The 13,609-nt window shown below is 41.8% G+C and overlaps 2 protein-coding genes across 4 annotated transcripts in view; one reads left to right on the top strand and one right to left on the bottom strand.

Annotated features, from left to right (window-relative positions):
- Positions 1 to 30: 30 nt before the first annotated feature.
- Positions 31 to 12,566, bottom strand: meigo (Solute carrier family 35 member B1 homolog meigo). Of its 3 annotated transcripts, XM_089548060.1 has the most exons (9): positions 12,223 to 12,566; positions 11,488 to 11,589; positions 11,080 to 11,177; positions 10,169 to 10,299; positions 8,385 to 8,579; positions 2,584 to 2,710; positions 2,301 to 2,407; positions 860 to 1,013; positions 31 to 250 (listed from the first exon to the last, which is right to left on the bottom strand). In XM_089548060.1, exons 2-9 carry the CDS (start codon positions 11,568 to 11,570, stop codon positions 201 to 203), a joined length of 945 nt encoding a protein of 314 aa, XP_089404186.1. In that variant the 5' UTR covers positions 11,571 to 11,589; positions 12,223 to 12,566; the 3' UTR covers positions 31 to 200. The 3 variants fall into 3 exon arrangements, with proteins under 3 accessions (XP_089404186.1, XP_089404187.1, XP_089404185.1); XM_089548061.1 differs by lacking the exon at positions 11,488 to 11,589 and having other exon boundaries at positions 12,223 to 12,564; XM_089548059.1 differs by lacking the exon at positions 12,223 to 12,566 and having other exon boundaries at positions 11,488 to 12,086.
- Positions 12,433 to 13,609, top strand: part of LOC149339306 (sarcoplasmic calcium-binding proteins I, III, and IV-like) — a 19,184-nt gene continuing 18,007 nt past the window's right edge. Inside the window, exon 1 of the mRNA XM_089548063.1 lies at positions 12,433 to 12,576. The gene's annotated coding sequence lies outside the window, so the exon portion shown is untranslated. The remainder of the gene's footprint in view (positions 12,577 to 13,609) is intronic.

Genomic DNA, 13,609 nt, shown 5'->3' with positions numbered 1-13,609 from the left:
AGCTTTTTTTTCTGTAAAGTGTTTATTTTAAGAGCATAAATAACACTCCTTAGTGTAGAGTAGCAAGAGTGCTTTCCACACAAAAATGCATTCCCTTTTTTTTTAAATATGTGGGTGCTATTATTTACAAACACTCCGATGAAATGATCAAGACCTTAGTTCATGTGATGAGCGCGTCTTGTTACAGCTCTTCGCGAGATTTACTTCTTCGCTTTGCTTGTCTTTCCAAAGTAAGCATCAGCCATCAGGCCTGAAAAGAAAAACCAATACAAACATTATCCAGATGACATATTCAAGCAGCTGAGAATGGTCAACCCAGCGTTGTATTAAATTCAGAACAAGAAGTCTTACATTAATATTTGTGCTAACATTATTCGTAAGCACTTATGATGGGCAGCACCCCAAAAGACAAATGATCGCATTTTGAGGTTTGTTTCTGAACAAGAAGGTAAAAACAATATTACATTAAATGTTCCTACATTTGAACTGCAACGCACTATGTCAGAATCGATGCAGAGAACGGGATTGCTACAAGTCTAAACATTCACAGCAGAGGAGCAGGTGTTAATATGCAAACTCAATACAGCATTACCTGAACCACGTAGTGTAGTCAATAGGCCATAGTTTCAAGAAATCTTCCTTCCCCTGATAACTTCCACTACTGTCTCGTACCGTAAATTCTGCCTAATGTCAGACAACTTGCCCGCTAAGGAACAAACAAGATTGCAGCATGTCCCAAAAAAAGCTAAGCTCGCACGCTGCTAATGCAGATAAATAAGTGATATAAAACGACAACATACAAGTGCACCCTGTATCTTGGTGTAAAGCTAAAGGCAAGCACCTAAATTTCGGTACATACCTGAAAAAACCAGCACAACACCAACCCACTGCCGTGTGCCAAGAGGATTGTTAAAAATTATCACAGATCCAAGTACTGTAAAAAACTTCCTTGTCGTCGTTACAACTGAGCATGGCAGTGGTCCAAATTCACTCACTGTTCTGAAGATCAGAATCTGAAAGCAAGAAGAAATTGTCACATTTCTATTGCAATATTATCAAAAGGGAGTTTGGGCCTCTGCTTACTTTTAGTACATGAATGGCCAAAACATTTCAATATTGCAGCATTTATGCATACATTCTGGAGGTCATGCTCCTATACATTTTGACTCCTAAAGCATGCACTATTTTCCTGGAGTCTGTTATTCATTTCAGTACAAAATGGTAGCATTTCTCAGCAATGAAGTACAGCATTGCATAGCCTCACATTTCACTCTATGCAGTAGACTCCCGTTATGACGAACTCGCTTAAGATGAACCCTTGGTTAAGATGAACAGTGGTGGTCATTTGTTTGGTTTCCCATAGAGTCAATGCAAAAAAATCTGCTTAAGATGTACACTGCACACGTGCTAATTGGTTAAGATGAACTTTCACGACCCGCCGTGCCCAAGCCATGCAGCTTTACTCGACCATTCGAGCAGTATTTCAGCGGAAGGAAAGAAAAAAAAGCTAAAACATTGAAAGCTTTTTTGCACCACCGACGATCCATGCAATGCGGGGAGGCACAGATACCTAACCACGTCTCCGTTGAAAGGGCGATTCTGTGAAAGCAGAACTGTCACTGCTCCTCCCCTGTGAGGGCACTGAAGGATATCTTGGAAGGTTAAGTGATATGCCTACGCTTGTAGCAAGCAGACGATTTTCTCGACAGACACAAAAAAATATAACAGACTGGGCAACACTCAACAGTGCCTGATGCACTGCACTAGTAGTGCAATAAATGCTTATGTTGCAATTATTTTTTTTCCTAAAGGACTATTTCATGGCTTTTTTCACATATACGAAGTATTTGGACACACACTGCATGCTCGAACATCATTTTAAGAAGCACTCCTAATTAGATGAACTTCTGATAAGATGAACAGTCTTCATGGTCCCTTGGAGTTCGTCTAAAGGGCGCATACTGTACATACTTCAAGAGCATGTGTTTTCAGAAGCAGCACATAAAATTTCTCATCCACTTTTCTTTTTCTTACTAAAGCCAGCAGCTTTACAATACCATAGATGCGTGTAAGGTTGGCTAAGAAAGAGCCACTAAATCAAAACAATGCTGCCCACATGAAAATTGCACACACAAATTGATAATGTAAACAAGAACAGTGCAAGACACTGGTGCTTAACAAACAGCCATCCATGTCTGACCTTTTTCACTGCATTTCTAAAGCTGCACTGCCTAAAAATATGTAGGTACTTTGACATTGATACTTTATGTACACCATGATATTATAAAATCGAAACCCACCTGTCCTAGTGCCCCTGTTACAGCAAAGAGTAGCATGTTTGGAACTAGGGCTGGGTACCTTTGAACAAATGCCATAAAATCCAAGAACTCCCATGTAAACAGTTGAGCTGAAATAAACGAGGCCAGCAGAACATCAAACAGGTGACACAACATCAATGAATCTGTTAAATCAAGCAATAGCACTTAGTACTGGCGCATGTGCCTGTGCCAGTAATTCCAGTTCTTTTTTGTAGTTTTTATTGCCCAGTTATACTGGATACAAGATCATTTTTTCTTTACTCACCTCCAAATAGATAAACAACTGACCAAAAATTGGTCATGAGCATCATGTGACCAGATTTTGTTTGGTGCTCTGACTTCATACGTTCCTGCACGGCTCCTGTCAAGCCATCCAGACCCAGCGAAACGAGCTGCATGTAGAAAAAAAGAAAGTTTTCTTTTACTTAAACATTCAGTAGTGATAAAGTGAACACACGCATGAATTGATGGCATATCACATGCAGCTTCATTTAATGAGAAATAATGAAAGCACGAGACACTCTCTATAGTTTTTCCGACCAGAGTACAATGCAAAATGCACGCGGCCACGATACAGAACCGCCAAGTCAAAAGCCGAACAAAGTGACGGTGAGGTGACCCACTGGAGATCAATATGAATAACACCCAAACAATACGTGAATCACATAGTGTACTGACATTGTGACCATTGTTTTTGTCACCCTACTAAGTCTACCTCCATATTTTTCACATGTCAAAACGGGCATAACGCACACTTCAAACTGTGAAAACTTAGCACATTAATATAAACTATAAAAGTGACATTTTCCTTTTGTCACATTAATTTGCTTCGGGTGGGGTAGCCATTGTAAGATGAGAACCATATGAGATGACGAGAAATAATAAAAATGCAAGGGCATATTCAGCTTATTCTGTCAAATACATGTTGAATCCAACATTCATTCAATATTTCACACTATGTGAAACACTTTCACCATTATTGATAAGGTTTTGTTGGTCGAACATTACTATCCAAGCATAATAGTCTTTTAAAGAGATGTAAGTTGGTGAATTAGAGAAAAGCATACCTACTTATCACAAAAATGTTTAATATTCATTTTATTTCATGACATTTTTCTAGCCCACACTACTAACAACAAAGAATGTTCCTGGGGGATTCGTGACACGTCTACATGCATGGCACATATTCTGGGCATTTTGCTTTATGCTGCATTTTATTTTAAATTGCTGTGCTCTACATCTCGCCCTTTGTTTTTGGGTTTTCTCTTTTTCGGAATTTCGGGAGTAAAAATCAGGCGCTATTTTTTAGCTCAGATTCGGTCGGGTGCAAATCAGGCTATAATAAAAATGTTCCACGGGTGGGGTATTTATCGGGTTATTTTACCCAGCAGAAATATTTCATTACTAGTGCTCATTTTTGTACAGGCTATACAATGCTCCATTTTCTGCTCTTTATTTTTATTTATTTATTTATTTATTTACTTTACCCTCAGGGCAAAGCATTACAGAGGGGGGTGGGTAATACATAACACTGCACAAAGATATAACCTGTTTACCAAATTAGATGTTTTTTTTCTCACTGAATACAATTATTTTGTCACATAAATTACTGTTCCCATATGATGTGCTGCCACAATATGCAAAAATATTGACCACAGCAGCATTCAAAACGCATGACAGCCTATGTGCAGGATGCCATTAGTATAAGGGTGCCAGTAAGACTGGTAAATACCTGTGTTCTGGCCCGAAGCTTCTAAGGCATACTTTCTGAACTGACCATCAGATTAACCTATGCCATGGATAAGAATAGTTGAGAAAGCATGAACATAATCAGTTAGGCAAAAACGTCTTTTTGAGAATACGTAAAAGACATCTGCTAGTTCTTTTGCAGAGCTTTCAGGTGTATATATGAATAGAAAGCAAGTTTAACCCGGCTTTTAATAAGTCTGCTCAAGATGCGGGAATTAAATGAAACTGGGTTTTACCCAAAATGAAGGACCATAACTGTACAATGCAGACTTTATAACACATACTGCACAATGTGCACGGTAAGCACTTAGAAACAGTAAGAGATACATCAAAGTAAGAGGAGGAATCAGTCGGGCTGACTGGCTCACAACTGAAAAAGACACAGTACACACTATTTAGAACAAGGTCACAAAACGTAAAGACAAATAACTGTGCTGTCTCCTCCTGTGTCCATGTTCTAAGAGCTGTATCCTGCCTTTCCTCGGAATATAGATTAACCTGGTGAATTTTTTTTGTGTGTATGTGGAAATTCGAAAACAAAGGAAATGCTTAATACAGGTGGTAGCCACTCTCAACTGCGCACAGCGCTCCTATCTTTTAGTAATCACGCGAGCTCCAACTGAGCAATTGTTCAGCATCCTATGATGAAGTGGAGTAGCGAAACGTGAAAGTATGGACACGCACGCAAAAAACATGCCGATGGCAGCGTCGGCTGGCAGGATTTTCTGCTGACACAACACAATCCCTACCACTTATCTTTTCAAAGCATAGACTCCTGGACAGTGTGTATCTGAGCCACGAGCAGATAAGCAGTAGGCACTGTGCAAAAGCTTTAAAACCCTGCAGGCATTACGAAAGGGAGAGTGTGCATTCAAGTTGGAGTGTTATCTGAACAAAAAGAAAAGATATAAAGAAAACATACAAAAAATAGAGCAACAGCAGCAAGAAAGCAATACAGCACAATGAAAAAGCAAAAAGAGTTTTGAAATGAAGTGGGGAACAACTGGCAGAATAGAATTACAATGAAATTTATAATTCTGAGATGCCGTTATGAGCAGCATCGAAGTCTGGTTTCGTGAGGTTAACCAAACTGGCTAGACAGTTTATCTTGGAATGTATGGCGTAGTACAGGTTTTTAGTAAGACTATTCTAAAGAATCACAGCATTAAGAAAAAAAAAAAACTTCTACATGCCAGAAGTGCAGGCATTAATGAACGTAATGGTGTGGCTGTGTTTTAGGTGGAAAGATGCTTGTTCTCGGGAGTGAATGATAAAAAAAATAATAATAAAAATGGCACGATCATGAACAAGCGCTCTGGGTTGCGAGAGTTAGAGGGCCAAGAGATTGCTCCTGATAAGGTGATGCTAGTATCTCGCGTATAGCGATGTGATGAAATGAGTGGCGCCGTTTCAAGTTGTTTCAAAGTCTGAGGTGAGATATGCTTGTGAATGATGCCCGCTGGATGACATGCATTCCAGTCTTTGGGAGCCAAACGTTATGTGTACTAGCATTTTTACTTCAAATGTTTCAGAGAATAATGAATGCGCATGAAGTGTTAGAGCAAATGGTACGAATGTGTGTAGTACACAATATTGATGACATTATCCTCACTCCCAGATATTTATAAAATGATGTGGTAATCACAGTGTCTGACTTAATGAAATAAATGTCTCAAATTACAGAGCTTTAGTAAGAAAATTACATGGATTCGCCTTTGTTCGGACCAAAAGTAAAGTGCCATTCATCATTCCACATTGTGATAAAGCCTAGGTCCTGCTAAAGGGTAATGGAGTTATCAAGAGCTGAGGACGGGACTGTAAATTTTGGTTTTGAGGTTTTGAACCATTCTTTACACCTTCATAACACAATTACAAAGTGTGCTATTAGTTGTACCTCTGTTACAGGCATGCCATATTATTAGAGAGTATAGAGTAGCATGATTACAATACCTACTTCAGATGCAACACTTTTGTGCTGGAGAGTAGCAGCAGTCACATTAAAGCCACTGCAAAATTTTTCTGAGCAACACTGACCTTAAACAACATGGCTACTGCTGCTTAATGCTGCAAACAAAGCAAGGATTTCTGCACTACTCTGAAGGTTCTTCCACTAAATTTAACAGTAACTCCAGCCCCAGTGGAGCGCTTCCCGTGCTGTCTTTTAGCTGCTTTCTCGAACATGCACAGATGCACAGACTGCTGTTTATGTGACAGGCCAAAGCTTTTTTTTGTTTTCTCCTAAACGTGCCAAACGCATTAACCCAAAACATGAACTGTAAAACATTAAGAACACAAAATTAATAGCCGCTGGAGAAAAAACACAACTACGGCTGAAACACATTAATAGTCAGTCTGCCTCGAGTAGAATCTACTTGTTCTGCTGCTTCCATTTTGAGTGTCTTGTTTGCATTTCATTTGAGGCTGACAGTATATAGTCACGATACGATCAATGCTGATTTTGCCAAAAAACCAAGGCTCTTAACTTACTCCTTGTAATAATAGTGCTACAGATGCAGAATAACTTGAATCAATGGGAAAGTTCTCAGAGCGCTGCAAGGGTGCTTGTTGTGCTGGGAACACAAGGTGGCGGCAGTTTCAGGGCCAAGTTCAGCAGAGTGAAGGAAGTGAATGCCAGATTTCAAAATATTGTGGAACAACTCCAGGTTGCATAACCTTATATATAACGACAATATATTTTGAAGCTGACACTGTCGGGGAACATGGCAGTGCTCACAGAAATGGAGGCTACTAGTAATGCAATGATGCAAGATACTAATTAGTTGTACATGGCTCCACAAGCATGCACTGTGTTTTAGGGCAACATAACTAACAACACCAGGTAAAGCACTCTAAAACAAAGATAAGCAAACATGTGCAAACAAGTAACAGATTTATTACACCATGTTTTATTCACTTTTACCCCTACCACTGCCACTGACTTCTCTTCTTGTAGTTCAGAACAGGAAAAAGCAGTCATTGCACTTAAACTTACCAGTTCTCCAAAATGACTCTTGTTACAAACACATGATCTCTTTGTGGGGCAGTGGGGCATATGTGTTCTACTTGCTTCAAGTGCTGACAAGCAAGAAACGGTGCATCTACGTACCACATTTTTGCGTGCTAATACTACCAAACTGTCAGAAAAATCATACAGCATGTTCTTATCTTTCGCTAATAGGCCATTTTGGTGCTCTGTGCATTTTTACAAGCACGGGTGTACGATTTAGTGAGACCCATCTTGGCAGGAAAAAAAAATTTTGAAAAATTTTTGACCTCTTGAGCCTTTTCCATCAGTCAACTGCCTCATGATACTTCTTGAAGCAATTTTTAATCCTAACTCAAGGTGTCTTGCATGTCCAAGTGACTAAGGTATGGATACATACCACATCTAAGGTCTCTGTATAAATCAACGGTACAACTAACCGCCCCTTTTTTCAAAACCAGCAGTCAAAACTGGTTGAAAGCGATGTTGTTCAATTCCAAGAGACATGCTGAATGCAATTTTATCGTTTGTATGCATGTGAGACATGCAGAGCTTCTGCCTTATAAAGAGTTAATGCGCATAGGAGTTTTGTTCTGCCTCGCTTTGTCTCAACTACCGTGTGTTCCGTATTTATCTGTCCCTGTTACGAAAAATTCCGCCGCGCAATCTACTGAACTATATGGGCTCAAAACGCCTACTATACAAGGTACCTTATGATGGTCTTCGTCTTTCGAAAAGTAATTTAACATCTAAAATTGCCTGCATTTTCAGGAATCGGCGAAAAACTGCATTTGGCTGCGGCAGAACTTTTCATCCAGGCGAGCAAAGAAGCCAGTGGGACAGACTGCGCCATCTGGCGAGCGGTGTTAATTTCAAGGAGCAGACGACACGCACATCCGAAGAAACCGCGCGAGGTGCGCATTCCCGCCCCAAGCCGTGGCATTGGTTGCCTCACTGCTCGCCAGATGGCGCAGCCTGTCAAAGTGGCTTCTTTGCTCGCCTGGACGAAAAGTTCTGCCGCAGCCGAATGCAGTTTTTCGCCGATTCCTGAAAATGCAGGCAAGTTTAGATGTTAAATCACATATCGAAAGACGAAGACCATCATAAGCTACCTTGTAGTCAGCGTTTGAGCCCATATAGTCCAGTAGTTTGCGCAGGAGAATTTTTTCTAACATGGACAGATAAATACGGAACAGGCGGTATAGTGTCGTACTGAAAAATGATGCAGTTCTTAAGGCCGTATCGCAGTTTTGATATTGTTCCAACTCCCCTTGAGGATAAGTAAGTAACCGGTGCTAGCTGCAGCAGCTCCAGCATAAGCATATACTACACACCAGTAGGAGCTCTCCTTTTCCCAGGATCCCTTGAGAAGAAGTTTGAGCTGAGGCCTTGCCATCCTTGTAGATGAAGAGCGCCACTCCAAGCACCACCACAAGAATGGAAAGGTACTTGGACAGGGCGTACCGCTTGCCTCCGACCAGCACACCCAGGACCATCACAGGAATGGGTTTGCATGACTTGCCCACCACCTGAAAGACAAAAAAAAAGTGTCAAGAATAAAATCCACAACAACCGCAAGCAGAGCGTGCAAAACATTTCGGAGCACATGGGACACATAGGCCTTTGTTTATGTGGTTCTATGGGCACCATGAGAGTTATAGAACAGGCAGTAATGAAAAGCAAGAAAAGCCAGGCAACTCGCGGTGATCAGGAAGGTGCGACAAAAATGGAGGTGGCAGCTAGTAACTGTTTTCTTGCACTTGAACCCAGCAAATTCTGGAATTTAGTAATGGTTTGTTAGCTGTTAAATGCTTGACTCATCTGTATCATCAAATGGCAGGAATTATGAAAGCAACGGATTTAATGTAAGATGGGGAAGGCAAGGATATCAATTCCAGGATATGCTTAATAGAAACTTTTCAAATTATTTTTATGCGGAGCATTTAATTATGACAGATATAGACAGAAACTGCACACACAGCTCCGCTGGATCAGTATGCGACGACACATAGCACTTGTGCAGCAACAGCACCTGTGCAAGCAAACATTGAGATTTGGCTAATAGTTGTTGAATAGTGTCTCTGAAAGGATCACATATTCCGATGTCCTTGTCATGACACTGATTGAGCCAGGAACTTTCTCAACTGGTGCTGGACTAATTTACTGCACCGTGCCATTGACCACTGATTCATCACATTGCTGGCAGAGGCAATGTGGCAGTAAAAATGACGGGAAAGCCCTCTTAAACCCCTTGCATTGACCCAGTTGGGACTTGACCTCGTATTCTTTTTCGCTGAGCAACTCTTGAGCAACATGGCTATAAGTGAAAAACTCTAGATAGTATGGTTCAACTTGTGATCACATTCACTACAGCTAAAGATTTCAGAACAAAAATTGAACGAAAGTACAACATGCAGCACTTTTCACAGAAACGGCTTATCACGAAACACACTTTAATGTAATGAACATACAGCAGTCGACATGAAATTCCGCAGAATTAACTCATGACCATTACAAACCAAAATGGCACTTTCAATGAAACAAGTTCCACTAAGACGCTTTCATTCAATGAAACAGGTTCCACTAAGCATTCTAAGATTGTGTGGTGGGCCATACTTTTCATTTGTGATTGGTGCTGCAGGGGGAATGAAAGAAGGGGCCACTGACACACCAAAATATGTGTGCTTTTCCACCAGTCACACCCCTAGGAGCACCAGTATACTGACCAAGGATATGCTAGACGTTGCGTCTTTTGACCCCTCTCCACCCACATAAAACTCTGCAACCATTCTCAGCATATCAGGACAAAGCTCCTGATGTCAGCCCTGATTATAGAAAGTAAAGCCATGACTAAGAACTACCATTTGCTGTAACTATACCACTGTTCAATTCATCATCATTATCCACATCAACCAAGCTAAGTGCACTGCATATCATACAGGCCTCTCCTAATGATCTTCAATCAGTCCTGCCCTGTACCAGCTGCAACCACGATATCCCAGCTAACTTCCTAATCTGATCTGACTACCTGACTCACTACTACCCATGTGTGTTTGCCTTCAACTGCTTTACTAAACATACGACAATATAGCAGATGAGCATCAGGTGTGTTCCTTACCTGCGTGGTATAGTTGACAAACTGCAAGGCAATTGTGCTAGCAAGCATGGCACCCAGATAGGTGAAAGCTGATATCATGTAGTAGGACCTCCTTGTTGTATCAGCACCTTGCTTCAAAAAAGTTGACAGCACTAGAACAGAGAAAAGTGCATCGATTCAAGGCAGGGCAAACAGCAGCAACTGATCTAGCAAAAGACACATTCCATCTGAAAGTCACAAAATATGTTTTCTTGCACTGTTTACGTTGGCCGACAAACAAATTTCACGCTTTTTTTGATGTCAGGTATGTTAAACCCAAGGACTGCAGGAAAGGAGGAACAATACAGTGGAGTAAAGTGCAGCAATTTGTTCCTTTCACTGACAATAATGACACAGCTAGTTAATATTCAATATTATAAACTTGACAACGATGACTGATCATGCTAGTAGCTGCTCAGTTGACATCACCGTAGTACAGAAAACACGGACATGGTTTTAATACTTCTGCCAGACTGTTAGCGCAGAATGACATGGACAACAGAAATGAAGGAAACAGGACACAGCGCTAACAGTCCAAAAAACTATGCACCAACTAGACTGCAAAAATGTTCTTGCAAGATGGTTTTGATAAACGAAGCAGTACGAAGTAGTCCCCATCGTCCATAGATGTTCAATCTTCTATATATACTCGCATAATGTCAAATGCTACAAAGTTCACTGACTAGCCTTTCATCTGAAATGCTTCTGTGAGACATTCTGCTTGCTTTATAATAAGAATCACACGTAGCAAAGATAACAATGATCGGAAGTAGAACAAAAGTACTGTCAGGCCACTGAGTCTCGACTTTGTATGATTCATTTTCCATTAACAATTAACAGATTCACTGGTGCAATAACTTGACAAGCTTAAGAAACCAAAACCGCGTACTTACTCAGCTTTGCAAACAAGGCATTCATGATGCATGAAAAGAAAAGCAGCGACTGTGCGTAAACGAACGTCTCTTTCTTCGGCCCATATTTCGTCCTGGTTCTAAGAAGAAAAAAAAAAACAAAAAGCCATTTAGATATCAGATGAGTTAACACGTGGATATCCGTAAATCTGTTGGACAATTGACGTAAACGCGGCTACGCAAATTTCAACGCTCACACGTACACATATGTCAGCAACGAAATTGCATGGAAACACTCGTCATTAGCGCGTTACATAAACGCACACGAGACAGCCATCGTATGCTTCGATGCTGTGACATATGCCGGAATTTGCCTCCAACCTCCACAGGTTTAAGCATCAATCACCGGTGGGCTACATACAGGCGCACGAGACGAAAAAATAGACTTACATTTCTTCGTGTAACACTCCGTAGTAGAAATATGACAAGAAAATGCCTCCAGCATAAAGCAGAAGCCTCACAGGACTCCCCATCGGTGGCAGCGATGAGCCTCTGGAAAAGATGTTCGGTTTCGTCTGCTCGCGAACAACCGTCACTGCTACGTTGGCGCTACCCTCAGTCTCTACTGCCACTACACCAATCGCACTAGAAGGCACGCTCATCAAAGAGTTGGCTACTCCAGCGCCGCTACAAAAGAACGGGTACTTTCAAAATTAAAATTCTAGCAACACCGGCCCAAACGTCGAATCGTATAGCACGGATTACGGATACGCTCTGAACGAAGTTCCTGGGCGTGCGCATCGTCGTTACGTAGGCACCGTCCGACGGCGCCGCCTTTGAAGTTCACCGAAGTCCACTACGTGCGCTTGTGCGATTCGTCGATGCCGTACGAGAATGGATATATGTGCTTAGCAACATTGGTAACGGACTTGCCATCAACTGCTGCGAGCAGAGAAGCTTCTGTGGCTCTGTCGAATGTAAAACGTAAAAGGGCGAGCGTGTAGTTTGCATTTCGCATCGCAAGACGCACTCTTTTAGTGAGGCGACGTGCTCCGCGTAAAGAGCGTACAAGAACTGGCGCGTTTTTTGAATATGCCCTCGCGTACGAATAAGCGACAAGTAGCTACAGCAAGGCGACTTTCGTGGTTTCGCATCAATTCACAACGAAATACGACAATCAAATACCTCAAAAATCGTCCACCGAGACCTTCACGGTCAGAGAAACGGTGTTAGCTTCGCGTAGGTAGTCAACCGAGCAGAAACACGCACTACCGCCGTCAATTACTGGTTACTGTGTTGCCATTCGTCTCGTGCTGCCACATGACCAAGGTGTCGCGCACCCTCGCCGCCCTCGCAACCTTCAGCAAGAAAGCCGAAGCTGAGTAACACGGGCGGAGAATGTTCGGGGAGGGGCACGGAACCAAAATAAACTCCCCGAAATAAGCGTGCCGTTCGCCTGTGCGGAGCGCAGAGTTGCGGGAGGAGCGCATTCAAAGCACTGCTGAAGCGTCGTGTTCTTCCGGCTGGGACAGTTCTGCTGTAAGCCGTTTCCTGCATCTTTCTTGTCAGAGCCAATCAGAACTTTGAATAGATTTTACGCTATAATCCTTACGAAAGTGCTAAGTTGCAGATAGAGAATTCGGCTGACTTGATTAATTCACATTTAATTTTTCTTCGAGTATTGTCAGTCTAGTTCAAAACCACAAAGGCGAATGGAAGCATATTTTTTCTAAGACCTCTTTAACAAATTTGTGCCTGACTCTTGCATATGTCAATAAGTTCTTGTATAACTGTGCCGATGTTGACCATCCGTTCCCGATACGGATACTGAACCGATGCACGTGCATCATATACATTCTAGTTTTTGTCTAAATTCTCTCCTACTTGCTTACGTAGCTATCACAGGCGCTTCAAAACGATTAACATTCGCGTGCTGCTGATGTGCACAGTCGCTGTGCTCATATAGTTCGTTCGAAAGTGTGTGCTTCACTATTAAGGGTTTCCGAGTGCAGGTTACTTACATGTGTGGCGTGTCCGAAGTATCCGGCCTGATTTGAATAAGTCGTCTAAACCTGCACAAAGCTTCAGTGAACAGTTTAACCTCGTTATAACGAAGCTGAAGGGGCCCGGCGATTACTTCGTTATAGGCGTTTCTTCGTTATAGCCCGTGTTGACCGAGCTTCCAAGGGGAATCATCATTCCTTCGTTACATCCATTACTTCATTATAAACCGTTTCATTAAAACGAGGTTCGTCCGTACTGTAATCTGCGCCACAAAAAAAAATTAAATGCCACGCTGTTAACCGTATGTGGCAACAATTAATACGAAGACACAGTACAGCGTGGCCACAGTTCAGACCATACAAAATCAACGATCTGATCTGCGAAAATATTTATTCGCGTGGTATATTATAGCATATGAAGCGCACGTATATGTCTCTCGCTAGTTTTCTTATCTTCCAAAGAAGTTTATAGCGCGTGAAAACGAGATCTGAGGAGCATTCCCTGTTCCTGTGCACCGTGCACTGTGCCTTCTGTTACCGCGCAACATTGTGTGCTGTATGAAGCCACG

This window comes from Amblyomma mixtum, chromosome 6 (assembly GCF_055824585.1).
Source record: "Amblyomma mixtum isolate Tamu chromosome 6, ASM5582458v1, whole genome shotgun sequence".
NCBI lineage: Eukaryota > Metazoa > Arthropoda > Arachnida > Ixodida > Ixodidae > Amblyomma > Amblyomma mixtum.
This window is presented reverse-complemented; position numbering and strand designations above follow the sequence as displayed.